This window comes from Hippopotamus amphibius, chromosome 2 (assembly GCF_030028045.1).
Source record: "Hippopotamus amphibius kiboko isolate mHipAmp2 chromosome 2, mHipAmp2.hap2, whole genome shotgun sequence".
NCBI lineage: Eukaryota > Metazoa > Chordata > Mammalia > Artiodactyla > Hippopotamidae > Hippopotamus > Hippopotamus amphibius.
In genome coordinates, this window is record NC_080187.1 from 33,180,693 (window position 1) to 33,206,145 (window position 25,453).

At 36.9% G+C, this 25,453-nt stretch overlaps 1 protein-coding gene across 3 annotated transcripts in view; it reads left to right on the forward strand.

The window, feature by feature from the left end:
• ERP44 (endoplasmic reticulum protein 44) overlaps positions 1–19,185 on the forward strand; it is a 90,057-nt gene extending 70,872 nt beyond the window's left edge. For all 3 annotated transcript variants that reach the window (XM_057720208.1, XM_057720209.1, XM_057720210.1), the window contains 3 exons: positions 265–406; positions 16,918–17,020; positions 18,961–19,185. In XM_057720208.1, coding sequence (XP_057576191.1) covers positions 265–406; positions 16,918–17,020; positions 18,961–19,062 — 347 coding nt within the window. In that variant the 3' untranslated portion in view covers positions 19,063–19,185. The remainder of the gene's footprint in view (positions 1–264; positions 407–16,917; positions 17,021–18,960) is intronic.
• Positions 19,186–25,453: the final 6,268 nt, after the last annotated feature.

Below are 25,453 nucleotides of genomic sequence, written 5' to 3' on the forward strand. Positions count from 1 at the left end.
AAAGAAAAATTTTAAATTTACTATAGCATTTGAATTTGGGTTGAGTTCCTATAATTTCTAAGAATATTATCCTCTCTGCCTTAAGAATTAAAATCCTACCTTTTTAAAGTTTTGTAACATTTAGGTTTTAGTTTTTGTGGTCTGTAGTACTCTAAAGCATGTTGGGTTTTTTTAGTATGTCACTCTTTATGAACTTGCAAACTTATGAATGAGTACAATCAAGAATATTCTAATCTACCTCTCCACATTCTATTTCTTTTAAAGGTACAATAAACTTTTTACATGCTGACTGTGACAAATTTAGACATCCTCTTCTGCACATACAGAAAACTCCAGCAGATTGCCCTGTAATAGCTATTGACAGCTTTAGGCATATGTATGTGTTTGGAGACTTCAGGGATGTATTGTAAGTATTCATTTTGTCTTTTTTAAAATTACTGATACATATCTCAAAAATGAACTTGAAATAATTATTTGAATATTTTAAATAATCCTGTGTTGAAACAGTAATACTTTGTTATTTGGAAGGAAGAGTTTTTTTTCACTCCAGAGTACAGTGTGATCCACTATGGGGAATTCCCTGGTGGTCCAGTGATTAGGACTTGGCGCTTTCACTGCCGTGGCCCTGAGTTCAATCCCTGGTCAGGGAACTAAGATCCTGCAAGCTGAGCAGCGTGGCAAAAAAAAGAAAATAAATGTTAACTGACTATGAGTATTATGATATATCCCTGTAGAAATGCCAGCATTAGCTGATCCTAAATGCCTGGGAATTAATCGCTGAAAGAAAATTTTTGACCTATGAGAAATTCGTTTTGAATTGAGTTTGGTCTTTGTCAACACATCAAGGAAAGTAGGTTAATCCTAGGTAGGTTAAAGGAAGTGGGTAATACTGCGGCTTCTTTGTGACGGTGTCTGTCAGGAACACTAGTGGTATTTAAGACCCAGACGATGGCTATGGCAAGGCATTTATAAGGGCACGTAGCTAGGAACCTTTCCAAGAACAGATGCCTGTCCATAGTGTTAACTAGACTCTATTCTCACCTATCCATAGTATTAATAAACATATAAACCTTGTAACTACCACAGATAGTAAATTTTTATCAGCTTTCTGAGATGTTAAATACAGTGGTTAAAAGTGGAAATGTTTCTTCGTATATGAAAAATTTCAGCAATACAGGTATTAATTCTTTTCATTTAAATAACCCCCCTTTTTTAATGTCAAAAGATTAAATTTCACAGTTAAAGGGTGATTTGAAGTCCTATTGCAGAAAAAATTACCTCTCTAACTTCTAAATATTTTAACAGAGATGTGATTGTTTGATAGAAGATTCTCAGTCCTCACATGAAGGAGGCCTATGTTTGAGTCCTGCCTTGGGGCAAGTCACTTAACTTCTCTGTTCTTGTTTCTTTACACTTAAAATATGGTTGGTGGTACAACCTCCCTAATGGGATTGTTACAAAAATTAATGAGAGATGATAGTTGTTATGAACTTACAAATATTAGTTGTTTTTAGTTTACCTACATTCAAAAGACTACCACTTAGCATATTAACTCATTGAATATTTATTCAGGTCAGTTTATATGCCAGTTGTATAATATAAACCACGTCATGCAAAAACCAACGGTTTAAAATTTACTAAGACTGGATCCCTGCCCTCAAAGAACTCACAATCAGGTAGAAAAAGGAGATAAGCTGGGGAACAGGCAGTCGTATTTTATGGTGAGATAAGTGCTCTGACAAGAGTTTAGCACAGGGGCATCTGATTCAAGATTTCTGGAGATGTTAATGCCTAAGGTAGGACCTAAAGTTCTGTAGAAGTTTTTCATGGAGGTGAGAAGGAGACAGATCTTGGAGAAAGGCAGTGTTGGCAGAAACAAGTACAGAGACTGTTGGCTGAAAACGAGTGGACAGGAAGGGGATCACTGTGGGATGAGGCCAGGAGATGTAAGTAGGGGCTTGTTCATGAAAGCCCTTATGTGCTGTGTTTAAGGAAGTTTGATCCTGAAAACTATGAAGAGCCAATGAAGGATTTTAATTAGGGGATTGTTTTTAAAGATTACTCTGAATGCAAACTGGAGAACAGAGGGCGTCAAAATAGAATCTAGGAGGCTGTTCAGTAATCCAGGCAAGAATTGATGATAGATACTTGAATGAGTGAATTTCCTAAATTCTGGCAGTAGCACTCAATAAAGCTTGAGAGAAGCAGGATTCTTGAGACTTTTTTTAGGTGGAATAGGAAGACTTGGTATTTCAGTAAGTTGGGTGGGGCAAGGCCAGCTGTGATGGCCAGGAGTCTGATTTGAACAACTAGCTGGGTTGCGTTTGCCAGTAACTGAGCAGGGAACTCAGTGGAGGAGTAGCCTTGCGGTAAAGATGACGTGTTCCCTTTCTTGACATATTAAATTTGAGGTGCTTGTTAGCTACAAAGGAGAAAAGTGTCCAGAAGGAGTTTACATGGGTCTGGGATTCAACAGTGAGATAAGGGCTGGGTCTTGAACCCATGAGGATGTAGTTGAAGTTATGAAACAGATGAGATGACCTAGAACAGGGTTGAAAATGGAACCCTGATGAATACCAGCATTTACGAAGAGGACAGAAGGAACGTGTGCAAAAGACTAAAGTGGGGGAGGAATCAAAGGAGTGAAAGAAAAAAACAGAAAAGAATAATATGGTACTTGAGGGAGGAGCACTTCTAGCAGGAAGGAATGCTCAACCAGAAGATAAGGATGGAGCATCTGTTAGATTTGACCCCCAAAAGGCTGTATTGTAATGAATTGAAGAGTGACTGTTTGGTGAGGAAATGGAGATTTGACAGGAAAATTCTTGCAAGAAGCTAGCCTCTGACGGGAAAGAAACACAGGGAGATGGCTACAGATAGACATAGGATGAAGTAAAGTTTTAGCTTTTCTTCCCCCCCCCGCCCCCGGATAACAAGAAACTAAACATGATTAAATGCTTGTGGGACAGAATCAGATGGCGTGAGGAGTTACTGAAGAGAGAGAGCAAAGAGGGGCTCATTGATAAAGTCATAAGGAGCACAGAGGGAATGAGGAGCAGAGGAAAGGAAGTAACCCCCCCTCTCGCGAGAGAGAGGAAGGGAAGGGTGCAGCATTTCTTTGGGTTGTTTGGGGAGTGTGGTGTTAGTGACAGCGGCAGAAGACTGCTGAGGATCCTGTCTGATTCTTGCTTTTAACTGTGGGTAAGGAAGCAAGAGCATTTGCTGAGAGTGAGGAGCTGGGGGATAATTGAGAGGGTGGGACTATGCTGGATTTAAAAGGAAGAGTAGTTGTTCCCAGAAATCCACCATAAAGATCCAGATCTCCCTAACATTCAGGCATTTATTTGGATGAAAATTGGAACTCATGTAGTCCCCTTAGCACGTGTGTGAGTGTTGACTGTTGTGCTCAATGGAAACGTCTTCGCTGATTGCCTGTCCTCCTCCTCTTCCTTCACTGGCTTCCTTCCAGAGGCCGCAAGCTGAAGGTAAAAGAACAAACTTTTTAAGGGGCAGCTGTTCTAGTGGTTGAGCTCGCTACAAGAGCTTCCAGGCAGTGACTGTGCTTGGCATTAAAATGCTGCCCTTATTCATGGGTTATTTACATGAAGTCTTATCAGGTCATTTGCCTACCTTTTTTAGTGGATAAATCTTGGGTTGATTATTTACTTCTTTTCACTGGAAATTTACAGCCCTAAACATAAAGTCTGAAATCAGTGGAAATCAGTAGGATGCTGACTCAGGTTAGGTTTACCAATCAGCAACCAAACGATGCCCAACTTCGGCTTTTATTCCTGGGAACGTTGTTCCACATGAAGGGAAGGCTGTGACGAATTCCATCTTGGCTATCAAGTTTTTTCCTCCAGTTCTTTAAGTTAGATTTAAAACACTGTAGCACTTCCAGTCCCATCTTGGTGTCTGTTAGAGTACCCAAACTGAGACAAATGAGCGTATTCCTCACCACCTGACCTCGTCCCCCTTTCCTCCGACCATAGTTCATTGGACCAAAAGATGGGCACTTGACCAAGAAAAGCTAATTTATCAGCTGGCAGCATTCTACTTGTGCCCTGGTGCAAAAAGACAGCGTCTGTAAGATTCCTCAAAGAAATATGGAAATGGGAAGTGATCCTCTCCCATCCTGTGCAGGGGCTTAGTCCTGTGAGCAGGGAGGCAGATAAGAAAAGGGACTATGTTTGAAGCTCTGAAACAAAGTACTTCTTTCATTTCTCCCTTAGGGGCCTGATAGCCCCTCCTAGGCACTGTTCCCTCTAATGTTTTTTTTACGTGTAGCTCACAGGATGTGTGAGCGACAGACGGAGCCTATGAGAATAGATGTTAGCGTTAAAAATCATATAAAACATGCAGCAAAGTGAATCTGACACATAGAATAGCTTGCATAATTGTTATTGTGCTGCATGGTAATTAAGACTTAAATGATACGCAGTTTCCATAAATTACTGTAACTAGTATTACTTTTCCTTAGTAACTCAGCATTTCCGGGGTCGGCTGGCGGAAGTATGGCTGCCGTAAGGAGAGATGCAGCCTCCGCCCATGCTAGAGAGGCAGGCGGTGCAGCACGGTGGGCGAGGTGCTGAGCAGTGTTCTGTTCGTCTCTTCCTTATCTCAGATAAACGGAGGTTTAGGTAGTGACATAACCAGCAAGGTCGCACAGCGAATTAGTGGCAGGGCGAGCAGTCTTGTCAGAGTATAGTAAACCCCCAGATCCCAAGCTCACAACACGTGATACCAAAACATTTTCAGTACATATAAAAGCAGTGTTAAGTGTGAATGGGAAAGATGTTTGAAGAGACAGTATTTGCTAGTACCTGAAACTAAATTACAAATCTCTGAATCCTTAATTTTTTTCTGTAGTTTGACCAGATGGGTTTCTTGCCAAATGTAAAGGAAAGGATTTTATGTGGAGATGGGAATGGGGGAAAGTTTTAAAGCCTGAGAGCACAAAAGGGTAGGTCTAGGAAATGTTCTCCAGTCCCAAGAGAAGAGAATAAATGATGGAGTCTAGTATAAGACTGTTGAAGGGCCTTCTAGAGAAACTTACCTTCTAAAAAATGTGGCCTGCAAATACCCTGCCATCTGTTCCTTTGCTCAAGGGTTCTTATATAAGCTGCCACGGGAGCCCCAGTGACGGGAAAAAGCCGGACAGACTTCAGGTCACTCTTAGGAAAATTAACAGGCTACTCTAATACTAACGAGTTCCCCAACTCTGGGCTCTAAGTCATTTATTCCAAATCACTAAATCCCTGAAAATTATGATCATAATTCCTTAAACTACGCTGGGTGGGTGGTGGTTATGGTGAGGAGAAGAGAGAGGCAAGGCAAAACTGAAACTACAGGGGTGGGTATCTCCCTAATTTAGCAGTTTGGTTGTCTGCTATGATGAATTAGCCTGTCTCCTTGAACTTAGAGGGAACAAACCAGGAACTGAATGAAATGATAAAGAACTTGGGGAGACAGGTAAAAGAAATGTTTAAAATTAGGTCACCATTAAGTCCCCTTTTAACCCTGAGAATCTGGTTTTGTTCTTCATTATTTAGGGGGCTCTTTTTTTACCCAAATCAGGCTTTTCTTAATTGAAAAAAAAAGGTGCTGAGAAATCTTTTAAAAAGGCAAGTTTTATTTAGTTTTTATTATCTCTTGCTTTACTAACTGCTTTGTGATGGCATTAGTAAATGTTCATTAAATGCTTTAATTTGCTTTTAGTTTCATCTGTTTATAAGATTTAAGAGTTTGACTACTTTGAATGTATATATCTGGAGTATATCCTAATGTTTATCAACTACCCATCTGCCTTGTTCCCTACCTCTCCTATTCATCTCTATAGTTTTGACTCTCTGAATGTGTCTCTCCTGTCAGCCACTGGGCAATAAATGAAGAAAGAATAATATATCACAACCCAGTGGGCTTTATCCCAAGTGTGCAAGGCTGGTCCAACCTTCAAAAATCAGTAAGAGTAATTTAGCGTATACTGATTACATCAACACATGCAAGAAGCATTAGACAAAATTCAATATCCACCATGACAAAAATGCTTAACTAGAAATATATGGAAACTTCCTGAATCTGATAAAGGACATTTACAAAGAACCTACAGCTAATATCATATTTAATGGTGAAAGACTGAACACTTTCCCCTTAAGATCAGGAACCAGGCAAAGATGTCTACTCTCTTTGTATATGTGTGTTAAGCATATCATTTGTTCCTTATTTTTGATTACAAAAATTTTATCTTCTTTGTGGATAATTCTAAAAGTTGATAAAATGCCAAAGAATAAATTAAACATCACCCATAAACCCACAAAAGAGATCTATACATATGTGTTATAAAATTGGAGCCATACTAAATTTTAACTTATCCACACATTATAAACAGCTTCCCTGTCACTAATACTTTTCCATTATTTCTAATGGCCAGATAGCTTGCCTTTTTTTTTTCCCAGATCTTTATTGGAGTATAATTGCTTCACAGTATTTTATTAGTTTCTATACAACAAAGTGAATTAGCTATATTTATACATATATCCCCATATCCCCTCCCTCTTGAGCCTCCCTCCCACACTCCATATCCCACTCCTCTAGGTCGTCACCATGCATCAAGTTGATCTCCCTGTGCTATGCAGCAGCTTCCCACTAGCCATCCATTTTACATTTGGTAGTGTATATATGTCAATGCTACTTCGTCCCAGCTTCCCCTCCCCGCCTTGTGTCCTCAAGTCCATTCTCTACATCTCTGTCTTTATTCCTGCCCTACCACTACTGTTCATCAGTACTGTTTTTTTAGATACCATATATATGCGTTAGCACACAGTATTTGTTTTCTTTTTCTGACTTACTTCAGTCTGTATGTCAAACTCTAGATCAGCCATCTCACTACAAATAACTCAGTTTCGTTCCTTTTTATGGCTGAGTAATTTTCCATTGTATATACATGCCACATCTTTATCCATTCATCTGTCAGTGGACATTTAGGTTGCTTCCATGTCCTGGCTATTGTAAACGCTGCAGTGAACATTGTGATACATGTTTCTTTTTGGATTATGGTTTTCTCAGGGTATATGCCCAGTAGTGGGATTGCTGGGTCATATGGTAGTTCTATTTTTAACTTTTTAAGGAACCCCCATACTGTTCTCCATAGTGGCTGTATCAATTAACACTCCCACCAACAGTGGAGGGTTCCAGCATTTATTGTTTCTAGATTTTTTGATGATGGCCATTCTGACTGGTATGGGGTGATACCTCATTGTGGTTTTGATTTGCATTTCTCTAATGATTAGTTATGTTGAGCATCTTTTCATGTATTTGTTGGCCATCTGTATGTCTTCCTTGGAGAAATGTCTATTTAGGTCGTCCGCCCATTTTTTGGATTGGATTGTTTTTTTGATATTGAGCTGCATGAGCTGCTTATTTATTTTGGAGATTAATCCTTTGTCAGTTGCTTCATTTACAAATATTTTCTCCTATTCTGAGGGCTGACTTTTTGTCCTATTTATGATTTCCTTTGCTGTGCAAAAGCTTTTACATTTCATTAGGTCTCATTTTTTTGTTTGTTTTTATTTCCGTTACTCTAAGAGGTGGGTCAAAAAGGATCTTGCTGTGATTTATGTCACAGTGTTCTACCTGTGTTTTCCTCTAAGAGTTTTATAGTGTCTGGCCTTAGATTTAGGTCTTTAATCCATTCTGAGTTTATTTTTATGTATGGTGTTAGGAAGTGTTCTAATTTCATTCTTTTACATGTAGCTTTCCAATTTTCCCAGCACTTATTGAAGAGGCTTTTTTCCATTGTATATTCTTGCCTCCTTTGTCAAAGATAAGGTGATCATATGTGCATGGGTTTATCTCTGGGCTTTCTATTGTGTTCCATTGATCTTTATTTCTGTTTTTGTGTCAGTACCATACTGTCCTGATTACTGTAGCTTTGTAATATAGTCTGAAGTCAGGGAGCCTGATTCCTCCAGCTCTGTTTTTCCTTCTTAAGATTGGATAGCTTGCCTTTGAATGGATTGTTTCATGATTTGTCTAAATAACCCCTGTTGTTTGAAATCCAGGTTTTTCCCATGAAAAAATAAATAACACTGCTACTAATGGGACTTTACCTGGCTCATCCTCATTAACATTCTTGTAGTTTTTGGTGCTGTGGACCATGATAAAAGTGACAATATTTAGTTGACTGGTTAAGTAATAGTAGAACAGACCTGCAGTCATACAGCTACTTTAATAATGTTAGAAAAAGGTCATTCAGCTTTGCAGTGTCATATGCAAACATTAGTAAAGTGAGCATCTTGCAGAACATGCAGTGATGAAGGGAACAGACAGAACATGCAATGGCAGAGGAGTTGAGAACAGCTTCTGGCATCAGCTTCAGAGTGTGGAGAAGGATAATCTCATTCATATCTCAGATCAGTCTCGTTTTCTGACTTAGCCTTTAAGCCAATCAAATATGGAGGATAATTTTTTAAATGTATGTTTACCTAAGGAAAAAAATCTGAACCAAATTAAATAAAATGTATCAAATAATAATTTAAAAAAAAAACATTTCCAGGGGTAAGGAAACTCAGTTGATTAGGGGTGATTTCTGGTTTAGGCTTCTGTTCACCTAACAATTAAAATGTGTTCATTTGACAAAGTCAGAGCAGTAAGAAATCCTAATTCATTTAGAATTTTAAATGTTATTTAAAAATTTAACATTTGGCCATAAAACTGCTAATCAAGTTAGAGTAACTTATAACAGAATTCATTAAAGTGGAATCTTTCATCACTGCATTTCTCAGTGCTTAAACTTAATCCTGTTTATCATAGATATAAACTGACATAGAAACATAGGTTTTTTTAGAGTTTGAAAGATCACGGGATCTAGATTTCCAAGGAGGGAGAGGTATTGAATGCCATTTGAAAAATTCAACAGGCAAGTTTAATATGTCCTTTTGATTTGGAACTATTATCACTTTTTTGGTTCAGTGCTTTCATTTTTAGATGGAAAAACTAATGGCTCAGAGAGAATTTGCTCTTTAGGGTGATACCTAGCAAGCAGAAACGGACTAATGCTGCCTTTTTATACTCAGTCCAGAGCTCTTTTCATCACTGACATTGGAACATACATCAACCAGGTATTTGGTAGATGTGCTGTGTCCCCATGTCCTGCTCTTACCAATCACAATGACATTAGCAGCTGTGTACAAGATGGATACCCTCCAGTGAGCCTTTACTTGAGTTCTGTGACACATCATGATTTTCCCTTTTTTGGTTTTTTTTTTTTTGGCTCTTTCATTGTCTTTTACTGATTGTACTTCTTGTCTTTGACCCTTGCTAACAATCATAGTGCTGTGCTGTCCAGTATGATAAGTTACTAGCCTTATATGAATACTTAAGTTTACATTAAATTAATGGAAATTATATAAATTTAAAAGTCAGTTTCTCAGGCACTCTAAACCCATTTCAAGTGCTCAGTGGACACATGCAGATAGTGGTTCCTTTATTTGACAGCATAGATATATAATGTCTTTTGGTCTTTACACAAGTTCTACTGGACAGTTCTATTGCTGTCTAAGGGTTTGCAGTTGCAAGGAACAGAAAACTCACCCCATGGAGCTCAAAAACAAGGAGTTTGTGCTGAAAAATATAGCAAAATGACAAGTAGTGGAATTGCTTGAGGGGCAGCTGGGCAGCTACTCTCTTCTCTTCCTCTGGGGCCCACAAGCTGTTCTCTTGGCTCTCACTTCACATCTGCTCCACCCTCCTCTCTGGATAGCAGCTTCTTCCTTGGCCCTGCTGTAACTTCTGCGTGGATGTGGTTCTGATTCACCATGACAGGACTTAGCCTGAACTCCATATGACTTTATAACGCTAATCAAATCATCTGACTGTATTCCTTCATTCACATCCCTCAGGCATATGATTGGCTCAACTGATATAAATTGGTTCCCTCTCCACTCCAAATTAATGTCCCCCCCTTTTCCCCAGCTTTATTGAGGTATAAGTGACAAAAATGGCATATATTTAAGATATATTTTGATATATGTATATATTGTGAAATAATTACCACAGTCAAGCTCATTAACATATCTGTTACCTCACAGTTACTTTTTTTTTTTGTGAGAACAATTAAGGTCTATTCTCTTAGCAAATTTCAAGTATTACAATACAGTATTAGTAACTATAGTCACCATGCTGTACATTAGATCTCCAGAACTTACTCATCTTGCATAAACTGAAACTACTATCCTTTGACCAACATTTTCCCATTTCTCCCACCTACTCAGTCCTTGGTACCTACTAGTCTGTCCTCTGCTTCTGTGAGCTCTGTTTTTTTTATATTTCACTTAGCATAATGTCCTTTAGGTTCATCCATGTTGTAGAAAATGACAGGATTTCCTTCCTTGTTAAAGCTGAATAATATTGCATTGTGTGTGTGTGTGTATATAAACCTTATCCATATTTTCCTTATCGATTCATTGATTGATGGTCACTGGGTTATTTCTCTATCTTGGGTATTGTGAATAATGCTGAAATGAACATGAGAGTGCAGATATCTCAAGATACTGATTTCATTTCCTTTGGGTACGCACCAGAAGTGGGATTGTTGGGTCATATGGTAGTTATATTTTTAATTTTTTGAGGAACCTCCATACTGTTTTCCATAATGGCCTTACCAGTTTACATTACCGTGAATAACATACAAGGGCTGTCTTTTCTCCACATTCTTGCCAACACTTAATATCTTTTGTCTTTTTTGATAATAACCATTCTAACAGGTGTGAGGTGATTGCTCATTGTGGTTTTGATTTGCGTGTCCCTGATGACTACTGATGTTGAGTACCTTTTCACATACCCATAGGCCCTTCATATATTGTCTTTTGAGAAATGTCTGTTCAGGTCCTTTGCCCATTTTTAAATTAGACTTTTGTTTTCTTGCTACTGAGTTAGTTCCTTATGTTTTTGGATATTAAGCCCTTACCAGGTATATGATTTGCATATATTTTCTCTCATTCTGTAGGTTGTCTTTTCACTCTGTTGTTGCCTTTGCTGTGCAGAAGCTTTTTTGTTTGATACAATCACACTGTCTGTCGTTGCTTTTATTGGCTGTGCTTTTGGGGTCATATCCAAAAAGTCATTGCCCAGACCAGTGTCAGGAAACTTTATACCTATGTTTTCTTCTAGGAGTTCTGCAGTTTCAGGTCTCACATTTAAGTCCTTAATTCATTTTGAATTGATTTTGTATATGGTGTGAGATATACAAAATAAAATGGGATGGGGTCCAGTTTTATTCCTCTGCATATGATTCATAGCACAATTTATTTAAAAACCTACCCTTTCCTCATTGTGTATTCTTGGTACCTTTGTGGAAGATCAGTTGACTATGAATGTCTGGATTTACTTCTGAGCTCTCTGTTCTGTTCCATTAGTCTATATGTCTGTTTTTATACCAGTACCATACTGTTTTGATTACTACAGCTTTGTAATATATTTTGAAATCAGGTAGTGTGATGTTTCCATCTTTGTTCTTCTCACTGAAGATTGCTTTGGCTATTCAGGGTCTTTGTGGTTACATATGAATTTCAGGATTGTTTTTTCTAGTTCTATGAAAAATACCATTGGGATTTGATAGGGGTTGTGTTGAATCTGTAGATTGCTTTAGGTAATATGGACATTTTAACAATATTAATTCTTCCAGTTCATGAGCACAGGGTATCTTTTCATTTATTTATGTCTTTTTTTTTTTATCAGTGTTTTATAGTTTTCAGTGTACAGGTCTTTTACCTCCTTGACTAAATTTCTTTCTAAGTATTTTCTTGTTTTTGATAAATATGTCCACTCCCACTAGTTCTATTTAATGTCATACTGGAAGTCCTAGTGTACAATAAGACAAGAAAATAAATAAAAGATGTTCAGACTAGAAAGAAACTATCTTTCTTTGTAGATGACATGATTGTGTATGTAAAAACTCCCAATGAATTTACAAAACAGCTCCTAGAATTGATAAGTGATTTTAGCAGCATACAAGGTCAACTTTTTAAAAACCACTTTCGTTTCTATACACTAACAGAGAACAATTGGATACCATTAAACTTTTGAAGTACCATTTATAATAGCTCCAAAGGAAAAAATTTTAAAAGGACAATCTAGGTATAAGTCTAACACAATATGTACAGGATCTATATGCTGCAGACTACAGAATACTGATGAAAGAAATCAAAGATGACCAAAATAAATGAAGAAACATATTGTGTTCATGGACTGGAAGACTAAGTACTGTTGAGGTATCAATTCTTCTCAAACTGACTTATAGATTTAACGCAGTCTCAATCAAAATCTCAGCTAGATTTATTGTAGATATAGACAAGCTGATCCTAAAATTTATATGGCAAGGTAAAACTGGAATAACAAAAACAATATTGAAAAAAAAAAAAAAGTTGGAAAACTCATACTACCCAATTTTAAGATATACTGTAAGCTAAAATAAGACAGTGTAGTATTGGTGAAAAAGTGGTACATAGAGCTGTGGGACACAATTAGAGAATCTAGAAATAGACACACAAATATAGTAATTGATTTTTTAAAGAGGTACAAAGACAATTTAGTGGAGAAGGATAATCTTGTCAATAAATGGTGCTGGACCACCTGAACATCTTCATACCAAAAAAAAATCTTTCTATAAAAAATTAACTCAGAATTGATCATAGACCAAAATTGAAAAGTAAAACTCTTACAACTAAATGTAGGAGAAACTCTTCATGACCTGGTGTTAGACAGAGTTCTTAGAGAAGACACCATCCATAAAAGAAAAACAATGATAAATTGGCCTTCATAGTGTTGAAAACTTTTGCTCCCAAAAAGATACTGTTAGAATATAAAGAAGATATACAAGTAACAACTAAGCACAAATAAGCTCAACATCATTATTCATTAGAGAAATGCAAATTAAAACCAAAATGAGATCCCATTATACATCTTTCAGAATGGCTAAATACTGATAATACCAGGTGTTCATGAGGATATGGAGCAAATGGAACCCTCATACATTGCTGGTGGGACTGCAAAACGATACAGCCACTCTGGAAAACAGTTTGGCAGTTTCTTAAAAAGTCAAACATACACCACCCATGTAATCCAGTATTTTTCCTAGAGAAACTTATGTTCACACAAAAACCTGTGCACAAATGTTTGTGGTAGCATTGTTCACAGTTGCCAGAATCTTGAAAGAACCCAGTGTCCTTCAGTGGGTGAATGGATAAACTAGTTGTAGTATATCCACTCAATGTAATTCTATTCAATAAATAAAAGAACATTTTTATGCATGCAACAAAATGGATGAATCTCAAATGCAGTATGTTAAGTAAAAGAAGCCAGTCTCATTATTACATGCTGTACGATTCCATGACCACGACGTTCTGGAAAAGGCAAATTATGAGAACAGAGAACAGATCAGCAGGAGTTAAGGGGGAGAGGAAGATACGAATTCAAAAAAAAAAAAAAAAGGGTGGTGGTTCTGTATCCTGCTTGTGGAGGTAGTAACAAGACGCTATATGCCTGTTAAAACTCAGACAGCTTAAGCCTGAAAAATGAATTCTACTGTATGTAAGTTTTTTTAAATAATAAAAATACTTCTCACCTTGTATGCATTTATCAAAGCCTCATTTAAATGATATACTTAACATGTTTTGTGCCTTATACTGTGTCTAAATTTTGCATCACCTAAAAATAAATATTAAACAAAGAAGTAAGTGGAGGATGGGAGAGGAACACTTAGGTGTTCTAATTAGAAAAAGTAAACCCTAAAGTGTGAAAATATAATTGAATTTGTTACAGGAAGGGTCCATTTATTTTCCTTTTTAGCAGATAACCATGTTGTCTGTTTTCTTGACAATATATTGTTGATTCACTGATTGTTACCTAATAATGATGGATAATTTCTAGCCACAAGCTAGATAAGAGCTCTTTTGTAATCTGTTTTTCTACAGCATCAATTCAGATTCATCCTATCTCCTTTGTCTTTGCTTTTTGCTCACAATTCTCTTTTATGTTGACAAAGGGAAAAAACTCAAGTTGGGGAAGAATCTGTTTTAAATGTACTCTATGAGTTTATCACACTTATGATTTAATGATACTGTATGCACACGGTATTCGCTGTGGTCATCTTTGAACGTTGTAAAATAACAAACTAGTGGGGCTTTATCTTAAACATTATAGATTATTTGCAGTTCTTTGAATTGAATGGATATATTTTAGCACTTTGCTGGGGATGACAGTAGATGATGTCAGGTTAAATTTAAATTGATATCCTCTCAATGTTTATCTCTGGTGCATGTGCAATTTCTTCTGTACCAAAGAACCTTTCAGAGGCATTCTGTCAATACAGCTACCTGACAGTCATTTGTATTTGTAAACTGTGCATTTGGCACCTGCTGGCCTCTGCTGCATTGGAGCTAGTGGGGAGCCAAAATGGGTGTACAATGAAGTTATTGGCTGTTACATCTCAGTGGGAGTTATTGAAGAGAAGAAAGAGTACTTGCAGGACCTCAGGAGAGGATAAAAAGAAAAAGAAACTGGTAATATTAACACAAGCTACAAAAAAATAGTGATTTAAAAAGTCAGTTCTTTTGAAGGAATTAAAGTATTTGTGGACCTGCATTTTAATTCTTGTAATGGATATGAAAAACAAAGGGTTTCTATTTAAAAATATAATGAAATTTAATTGATCTGGGTAGAGAACAGGTTTCTACCATGATCTCAGCAGAGGACAGACAATTCATCTGAGCAGAAATATAAATTAAAACAATGGAAAAAATGCTTAATTTCTGAAGACATGGAAATTAAAATGCTGATGTCTTTTACTTATCAAGTTAGCAAAACAAATTTTAATAATAAAGACAAATGTTCTGGCAAGACTTCAGAGAACAAACAGGTAGACAAGTAGCAGTAAATATTGATGTTTCGTACCTATAATTTGCCCACACTTTGTTTAAAGTTCTTATTCTTTAACTCATTATTCCTACTTTATCAGATACAACTCGAGGAAATAATTGTGAAGAAAAAAGCCTGATGTATAAATCTGCTTAGCTTTATACTGCTCTATTTTGCTACAGTACCTGTTTCTGTACTGCAGATTTGCGCATTACCATGATTGATAATTACGGGAATGACGTCAAATATGTATGAGTTGTGTTGGCTTATGTTATTTTCCTCAGAATAGTTTGAAGCCACCAAAGAAAGCTTTTTCACCATAAAAGACAATGCCTTTCATGTCCTGGCTATTGTAAATAGTGCTGCAATAAACATTATGGTACATGTTTCTTTTCGGATTATGGTTTTCTTTGGGTATATGCCCAGTAGTGGGATTACTGGATCATATGGTAGTTCTATTTGTAGTTTTTTAAGGAACCTCCAAGCTGTTTTCCAAAACAGATGATTGAACTTGGTGTACCCCCCAAAAATATAATAAATAAATAAATAAAAAAAAAGACAATGCCGTAGTGGTATATGAAGACATTTAAAAAAAAAAAAAGGCCACTTTCATGGCCTTGAGGGAGTGCTTTGCTTTTCACAATGTTAAGCTAGCCAGTGAGACTGCCTGTGTGGTTGAAGAGGTTGTGAGGAAATTTCCCCCTCTGTTGAAAAACATGAAAAAGCTACACCCTGGTTTAGATTATTTTGATAAAATTGCTTCTTCTGGCAGTGAATGCCCTCGAGGACCTGCATCTCAAAAGTGGACTGCTCAGGACATGGAAGCAACCTAAATGCCCATCAGCAGATGAATGGATAAAGAAGATGTGGCACACATATACAATGGAGTATTACTCAGCCATAAAAAGGAATAAAATTGAGTTATTTGTAGTGAGGTGGATGGGCCTAGAGTCTGTCATACAGAGTGAAGTAAGCTAGAAAGAGAAAAATACATATCATATGCTAACGCATTTACTGTATATGAAATCTAAAAAAAAAAAAAAAGGTACTGATGAACCTAGGGGCAGGACAAGAATAAAGACACAGATGTAGAGAATGGTCTTGAGGACACGGGGAAGGAGAAGCTGTGACAAAGTGAGAGAGTAGCATAGGTATATATACACTACCAAATGTAAAATAGATAGCTGGTGGGAAGCAGCTGTGTAACATAGGGAGATCAACTCAATGCTTGGCGATGACCTGGAGGGATGGGGTAGTGAGGAGGGGAGGGAGGCTCAAATGAGAGGGGATATGGGGATATATGTGCAAGTACAGTCGATTCACTTTGTTGTACAGTGGAAACTGCACAATATTGTAGAACAGTTATACTCCAGTAAAGACTGGGGCAGGGGCGGTGGGGAGGGAAGGCCTGCTAAGCTCCAGGTTAAGACCACATAGGATCACCTGGCTGACACAGGGCTCAAAGGCTGGAGGAGGCTGAAGGGTGCTAATATTTTGTTCTAGGCTCTTAGTAGTACTCTGGTTACAAAGCTACATAGTTTTAAGTGATTAGTCCTTAACACTGTTTTTCCCTTGAGCCCCTATTATTTTTAGTGTAATTCTGCAGAACATAAGGTTTTGCAGTTATATATATATTAATATGTAATTAATATATTAATATAATTATATATTAATTACGGAAACTATATAAATGCCCAACAGTAAGGGAGTAAGTCCTTGGACAGCATCTTGATAGACTCTGATGCATCTGTTACGATAAGCGTAGAAAAATTTCTATAAAACAAGTGCAAGCATTAGAACACAAAATTGAGTATCTCGATATCATGATTAAACTGTGTAAAAATGTTTGCCATGTACCTGGCTTATTTGTTAATACTTATGATAGGACGGTGGGATTGTAGGTAAGTTTTTTAAAAAATTGTTTTTAATGTTGTGAAGTTGGTAAAATAGAAACAAGTCCATTTAAGTAGTTTAAGCTAAATTTTTATTTTACTTTGGTTTTAGAATTCCTGGAAAACTCAAGCAGTTCGTATTTGACTTACATTCTGGAAAACTACACAGAGAATTCCATCATGGTCCCGACCCAACTGATACAGCCCCAGGACAAGTAGGACTCTTGTTTTTCAGTGGGAACTCTTTTTCTTTTCCAATTAGTCTTGAAGAGACTCTGAAGCTCTTGCATAGGCTTGAGTTTCTGCTCCTGAATGTCTTTGTAAAGAAATTCTGAACAAAATCTAGATAATATACAAATTATGTTCCTTTAAACCTTCAGAAACATTGCAAGAATATTACAACATAGTTTCTTGATCAAATAAACGAAGGTTGTCTCAGTAAGTCCTTTGTGGAAAATGGCTATAAAAGGGTTAAATACAGTTGGCTTCATATAGAAGTAAGAGATAGGAGTTAGAAGCAGGTAAATTAGTAAAGAAATCAGTGTATGCCATTAATTATTTAAGCCTTCCTCTGTGGCTGAGAGATGGGCCACACTATAAAGAAAATAATGACTTGATATCCTAAGAGCCCTCATCACTACAGTATTCATAATACTCAAAACTTATGGTTTAGTGCAGCTTTTCCATTTGAGATTTAGAATGCTTGACAACTATTTATCAATACAACTTTATATTTGCTTGATATATAGATATATATTTTTTAACTTGAGAATTATCTTTTGTTACAAGTAACTTATGTTACAAGTAAACTTATTACAAGTTACCTTGTAATTTCTGTACAAGTTCCTGCTTTGTTAAACAGCCCTAAATTTGCATTTTGATGTATTATTAATTTATATCATGTCTATTACCATTATACTGAGAGGGAAGATATATATACCAAAACTCTTATTGCATATGCCCGGAACTTCAATCCACTGTTTTGCCCAAAGAACCACCACATAGTAAAGAAAAATAAAAACTAAGTGAATTTTTTTTTAAGAGTCAAGTTCAGTTCAGAGTTAAGAGTTCCTTTTAGGAATCGAATGACATGCTTTTTCCTTGAAATCTGAGGTCAGATTTTCTTTGATAATTAAGCAACTATAGATGCAGGAAAACTTTGCTGGCAATAACCCAAAGTAGGCCTGCTTAGTATTTTATCAGATTAAGAAAAGATATAGCTTGCCATTATTGTATTATTCTCATTTGTTTCAATCTCTCCATTAGACACTGAACTTCTTATATTTATTCATCTTTGCATACTAATATATAGTTGGCACCAAATACATGTTTCATAGTAATGTAGCTTCAGTTTAATTAAACAAAACATATCTCAGCAAAAAATAAAAAATGTATTGGGGAAGGGGAACGTGACTAAGTAAAAAGGGAAGCTTGTGGACACGTTGCTTCCCATTATAATGGGAGTGTGCTATTATATATACGTATCATGTACTATTATATGCACTATGTGCCTATGTAAACTACAGGAAATATTAAAATCATCATGTTTGCTCCTGAGGAGCTCATGGTGTAGAGATAAAGGACAGGCTACACTGTCTTTTCTCTGAAATTCTTGGAAGTCACTCCTATATTTTCACCGTATACTTTTATGTACTGTTGGTGCACAAGCAAAATACTACAGAAATTAATTTCTTGCAGTATTGAAGTGTTTTTCTTCCTTATGTCAACTAAGTTTTGATCATTGCTGGCATCCAGGTCTCTATCTACAGAGTAGGTGCCTTTAATAATCTTAGCAGTCATTTGTAAGAGGGAAGGGTTTTGGCCAACTTAGGGTTATCCTGCCTCTACAGAATATTCTAGAAAAGTAACCAGGTGTCAGGTATTTTGTTTCTCTGCCGCAGCTCAGGAAGTGTCATCAGGTTCATGGTTAATTGCTCTGTGGCAGCCCTGCCTTGGAGAATCTGAGTAAGGGCATTTGAAATGGGGAAAGCAAGATTTCAAACTTAACTCTTGTCCTTGGCACATAGTAGCTATATTTTATTGATTATTAAGCAAGTAATTATTGGGCAGTTACCATTCATCGAATACTCTTATTAAACTATTCTAACTCTAAAACATTTTTATATCAATATATTTTATATTCTCTCCCTTGTAGGAAGTCCAAGATGTAGCAAGCAGTCCGCCTGAGAGCTCCTTCCAGAAACTAGCTCCCAGCGAATATAGGTATACTTTATTGAGGGATCGAGATGAGCTTTAAAAACTTGGAAAAACAATTTGCAAGCCTTTCAAACAGCAGCATCAACTTACATGGTGGAAATAGTAAACCTATATTTTCATAATTCTATGTGTATTTTTATTTTGAATAAACTGAAAGAAGTTTTGGGTTTTTAATTTTTTTTCTCCCCGACTCGACGTGTATTGTCATTTAATATAGGCTCTTTTAAAAAATCTGCTAGGGTTAAAAAATAAATAAAAATCAGAGGCCTATCTTTGCTTTAAATCTGTCCTGTTAAATTTTTATAAATCAAGTGAAAGGTGACATTGCCAGAAATATACCATTAACTTGCACTACTAGGTTAGGGAGGACTTAGGGATGTTTCCTGTGTAGTATGTGCTTTTCTTTCTTTTCTTTATATATGATCAACTCTGTTGGTATTTTAGTTACCACATTTCTCAGAGCTAAGGGGGTATATATTCTCGATACTTGATGAAGGGGGGAATAAATTAAAATTTTCACACTGTGTACTGTGTTTTACTGATTGGTTGGATATTGCTTATGAAAATTCCGTAGTGAGTATTTTTTGGATTCTTAATGTGTAACTTAAACATCCTATGAAGAGGAGGAGCGCCATAAGCCGGAACATTTGGCAGAAATTGTCCTTATGAATTAAGAAAAAGAAAGTGTTATTAAATTTCTGTGTGTTTGTCTAACAAAGTGGCATATGGGTGGCATGTAAAACTTTGAATTAGACCTAAATCTGGGAAAGGGAGATAGCAGTGGGACAGAGTACCAATACTGAACTAGATGACTTTCAAGGCTCCTCCTATGATGACACTTAAATTTCCAAAGAGAAAAACCAGCAGAGAAAATGTATTTCAATTATTCTCACCTTCTTCTGTCTTGTAGTCTTGTTCTAGTTGTATAGATCAAAAACAAAGACAACAAGGCACATAGGGTTTTGTTTTTTGTTTTTTTCTCCATTGTAAAATTGTTAGAGGACCCTACGCCCTCTAGATTCCCTGATTTCCTAGGCCTGCGGCATACAGTCAAATGGGTCCCTGTGCAGGCCTCAGTACTGCCAGGGAACAAAACCAGAGGGAGAGGACCCTCAGTGTCATATCAGGAAGCCCAATGCCAGAGGAGAGGTTCAAAATTGGCTTTCCTCTGGGCCTGGGTTGGTGCTATAGGCCAAGAGTCATTTTATACTTGGAGTCTAAGTCAATCCCAGTTTGGGGAAAGATTATTTTTAAGCTTAAAAGGCTGACATGTGCCATTATATGTAGTATGTAATATATGTAACATGTTCCAATTCTTTTAAAATAAATATTTATAATAGATATTTAATGATTGTTATTTTTAAAAATCAGCTTAAAATTCTTAGTTATGCATGACTTACCCATCATTTCATTTAGAATAATAAATGTTGTTAATAAGGTAGTAAGGGGCATGTTTAGTAGAAAATGCTAGAAAAGCAGGACAGAGCTTCCTAAAGGTTGGGCCTTAGTTCTGTTCTCTTCATTGCTTTTAATCAATAACTTTGAAATCAGAGCTACAAACTTCAGGTCAGAAGATGGACCAAATGTGAGGTGGTCAGAATGAAAATTTACAGACATTAAACAAGCTAGCACACAAAACCAAAAGCAGCAGCTGCAGTTGACTAGAATAAATTTGTAACCCTGTAACTGGCTTTTAAAAAATAGTAAACAAAAGATAGCACTTAAGAATTGGGTTGCATAGAACTGGTTTGAGAGTAGTTAATATGATAAAGGCCTCGAGGAGCACACGCTCAATGCGATCTAAGAGAACTGAGTGGCTGTGGAAACAGCGAGTGGGTCTGAGGCTTTATGTAGCGTTCATGCCTAAGGGGACTGAGGTTCTAGCCCTGCCACTATCACTGTCTTCTCTACAACGTGAAGCCACTGAGGACAAGGATACTGAATTGTATGCTTATATCTCCAGTGTCTAGTATTTCTGGACACTTAGTAGTCATCATCAAATATTTATTGAATGAATGAGATATGCAGTGACCTTGGATAATTTTGTAATCCTGAAAGGCTCAGCACTCATCAGAACTTGGTGCCCAGTTTTATAAAAAGTTATTAACAAGCTCATGTACGAAACAGCAAAATACGTCAGAGAAAATAAGTTCTCGCCACGGGGCTAGTGCAGGGTGGAGGTGGGAAGGAGGCCTGTGGCTAAGACAGCGAGAAAGAAAGCTGGAGCTGATTGTGCAGGGCCTTGTATGCCAGGCTAAGGAAGGGGTTTTTACTGTATCTTATAGCCAGTAGAGATCCATCGACAAATTTAAGCAGGCAAGTAGGAGAAAGAACACTGTAGCAGCAGTGAGTCCAGAGGAGGAGAGAGAATGGCCAGAACTAAGACAGTGACAGCAGAGATGGAAAGGAACAAATACAGGAGATTCCATACGGATTTGTCACCAGCTGGATATAGAGAGAGAACTTCCAGGAATCTAGAACTCAAGATTTAGACTTCTTCCCCTCCGAACCACACACAAATCAGAGAATATTACAGGTGGAAGTCTTCTTATTTCATCCAGTCTACTCCAGGCCTCAGACTCCTCAGCTGTGAAGAGAAGAGATGCTAGACTAGACTGAAGAACACAGTCGAGTTGCAAAACCAAAATGAGAAGCAGGTCCTAATGCTCATCAGCCCACTACCTTTTCCAGTTTTTCAAAAATTGTTACAGTAGGGAGGGGGACCATAAAAGGATGAAAACTTACTTTAGATGAAATTCTGAATTTTTTTAAGTTAAATGAACCTAGAGAGGAAGACAGAGAGTGAGCATCTAAAGCATTACATGGAGAGCTCTTTGATGAAGTCAATTTGTCAAAGATCACATCTAAAAGAAGGAAAAACTTGCATGATAAAGCCCAAAAAGAGCAAAGTGAAATATAAAAAACAGTGTTTGAAATGTTAAAGCTCAGAATGAGTTTAAATTTGCAGAAAATGCTGAAGTTGCCAAGAAAGCATTAAAAAACCTGCATCGGGGCAAAAAGAATAGATAAAGGAGTATACTAGATTAACACTCAGGAAAAGCAGAATAACTCATTTTTTCTCTGACAAGATCTAGTCTGCCTGGGCAAAAATGAAATGACATAAGCAAAACTGCAAAAATGAGAAGTAAAAAATCTCGTCACCTTGAACAGTTTTAGGGCTCTTAAGCTCAAACTTCAGTATCGCAGAGAGCTGCTGGGTGTTGCAAATGCTGTTGGCAGCTGTTGGGAATTGTTGAGACGTCGTGGAGATTATAAGGTAACAGAAGACTAGAAATGGACAAACAGTATTCCAGTTTTCAAAATCATTATAGTTACATGGGTATAGCTGTTTTCTAAATAAAATATCTCGTGAACCAAACTGAAACATTGGTAGTCTATATTTGGGGAATGATTTAAATAGCTGTAAAGAATAATCAGTTGTTAAGCCCAATATTTAAAGACCCTGAAGACAATAAGTTGTTTTAGGAGTTAAATTGTTTTATGCTGATTATAACTGTTTTATGTGTTCATTAAAACAGGTTGGATAGGACTGCTGCTTGGCAACTGTTTTTTAGCTGTGTTTGAATTTTTGTATGTATTTCCAAGTAATAAAACTATATTTATAAAATATTTCTATATTTGAGACTTTTTACTAATTTGTCATAAATATCATGAACATTTTAGTCAGAATCCAGATGACCAGAGTCACAAGATTTTCCAGTTTCAAGGTTATTTTTTAGATTATTTAATTGTACTTGACTCAGAATTGAAAGCTATACAAATCCATGAGCTGATAACGCAAACCTAACCTTTAGCTGAAGCATCAAAGCTCCCTCTTGCACACTGGGGAAAGACTGGCCTGCCCTTAGACAATAGGTTTTGGAGTCACTGGAAGAGGAAAAGTGCAGCTTACAAATTGCTTCTCTAATAGGATTTTGAGTATTATATAGTGAAATGTCAACATTTGGAAGATCTGCTTAACCTAGTGAATAAATGCTTTCAAAATGACCAATGCCTGATGCCACAGTTGGTAAAGATACATTCAAAATATGAGACAGAAATGTATTTTAATGTAATAGGGTATAAAAAACAGTTCACCAATACAATTTCAGATCCCACACTGCAACTAACCCTTTAAGGAACTACCACTTGTCAAGACTGTAGTATCAAAGAAGAATATCTAGAAATGATCTGAAGAGTCTATTAAAAGACTCTTCCATATTCCAACTCTGTATCTGTGAGACTGTATTTTTTTCATATATGTTGTCCAAAAAGACGTACTGCAAAAGATTGAATGCAGAGACAGATAAGGGAATCCAGCTGTCTTCTATTAAGCCGGAGAATAAAGAGATTTGCAAAAGTGTAAAAAAAACAAAAACAAAACACCAAATTGCTTCTCTAAAATGCTCCCTTTACTCCCTTCTCCCCTACCTTGCCTAGTGAATTCCTTCTATCCATCCCTCAATGCCCAGGATAAACTGTCACCCTCTGTGGTCCCACAACCCTTTAATTATGTGTTTAGATTACCAGTCTAATAGAAAGTTGGAAGTCTATGAATCCCTTTTCCTTATCACCATATGAATGCTCCGGAAGCAGGAACTGCTCCATCTTTGTATTCCCAGCAACCTGGAGCACTGTGAGTGATTAATAAACTCTGATGAAAAAAAAAGCCAAATTACATAATAAATAAATGAACAAATGAACGAATGAAGGACAAGAAAGCATCACCATAACTGGAATGAACTCGGCTGGGTCACCTGTGAATCCTGATTATCTGATATCTAGTCACATTTAATTCTATATCCTAAATTGATTATGGGGTCTTAAGAGTTTTAGTCTAGAATAGGTTAAAATCTTACACCAACCCATTGATACATAACTTTCAGAACGACACTGGAGTGCCCTTTTGGGCGGTGCAGAGTCCTGCAGAAGTGCTAGACACTTTCCCATGAACACTACATATTTTCTGTGAGGGAGGTTTGACCCCTAGCTTAGTCACTCAAACTTGTGGAAGGACAGACTAGAGTGAGTTGACAAAATACCAAATGTGGTTTACAAAGCACCATACATTTACCATCCAGCAAGCATTAATCTACTGTTGCCAGGCTAAGGATAAAACAGTGAACAAGAGACTGCCTCTATTACAGAACTCAGTTGAGTGAAGGAGCAAAACATGGGTAAAAAGATGATTATAATAGAATGTTGTAGGTGCTGTGCTGTGTGTTAGCCACAGGGGCATGGAGGTATGTGTTGTGAGTCAAGGGAGCCTTCCCACAAGAAGTGGTTTTCTTGCCTAGGAATAGAGCTGTTATTATTCTCTATTAGTATCTTACTTTAATAGCAAAGTATTGCTAGGTATTCCTGCCCTGTTGTTTCTTTCCCAACTTGGCCACTCAGGTAAAAGATCACATACTTGCCTATCTATGCTGTGTCTCACGTGTTTTACTTATTTGGATGAATGCCAGGGAGGAAGCTGTATACCCACTCTCTTGATGCCACAGGTAAACTTGCCTAGGTAACATCAGATCAGTCTTGGAAGCCTGATGGTTTTCTTGCCCAAACCACTGCCCAGATGGAGGAATAGAGCAGGGCATCCCTGGCTACGCATGCACATAGTGAAGGAAAAAAACAAGGCCTCTAATCTGACATCATAATTCTTCATGTCTTCAAAAGGAGCATGGCTTTCTGATTTAAACATTGTTGAATAGCCCACTTCAGAAATTTCCTAGGATTAGAAGGTAAATTCCCTGCTCTATGGCTTCTGGAATGCAACTTTATCCCTCAAATTTTAGACTTTTGCCCAAGCTCAGTGTTCTGGCACCTTCTCTGTTTCCTGGTTCCTCAAAGGTTGCTGGTAGTACTTCACGATCACATCTACAAGTTCTCAGTAACCTTAGGATGTTTTTTTTATCTGAGCCTAGAAACTATACATTCTTTTAAAACACAGGTTTTTTTTTGTTTTTTGTTTTTTTTTTGGAACCTCACACTTATTTCCACTGCCTGTGTAACCAGGGTGACCATGTAATTTTTTCATCCAAACCAGGACATCTGAAAGTGAGCATTAAGTAACAATTTCACCAGAACAAGAGACGTAAATCAAGACTGTCGCAGACAAGATGGGATGTATGATCATACCGTTCCTAACCAGGTCTTATACATTTTTATGTCTGGTATCGTTCTTAATAGAGATAAAAAAAAGATTTATTTTCCACCAAGCATCTGTCATCATTATACCACCATCTTAATAACTAAGACTTTTAAAAAATTTAGGAATTCTTGCTTTTTTTTTTTTAAGTCTCCACTCATTTTAGGTGTCTCCCTAACACTTTTTATAGGTACATAATTTTTCATTAATGTGCCTTTCCTTTAAACTTTGGGGAAAATAATAGTAATAGTTACAACAATAACAGTAGCAACTAACATCTGTACAG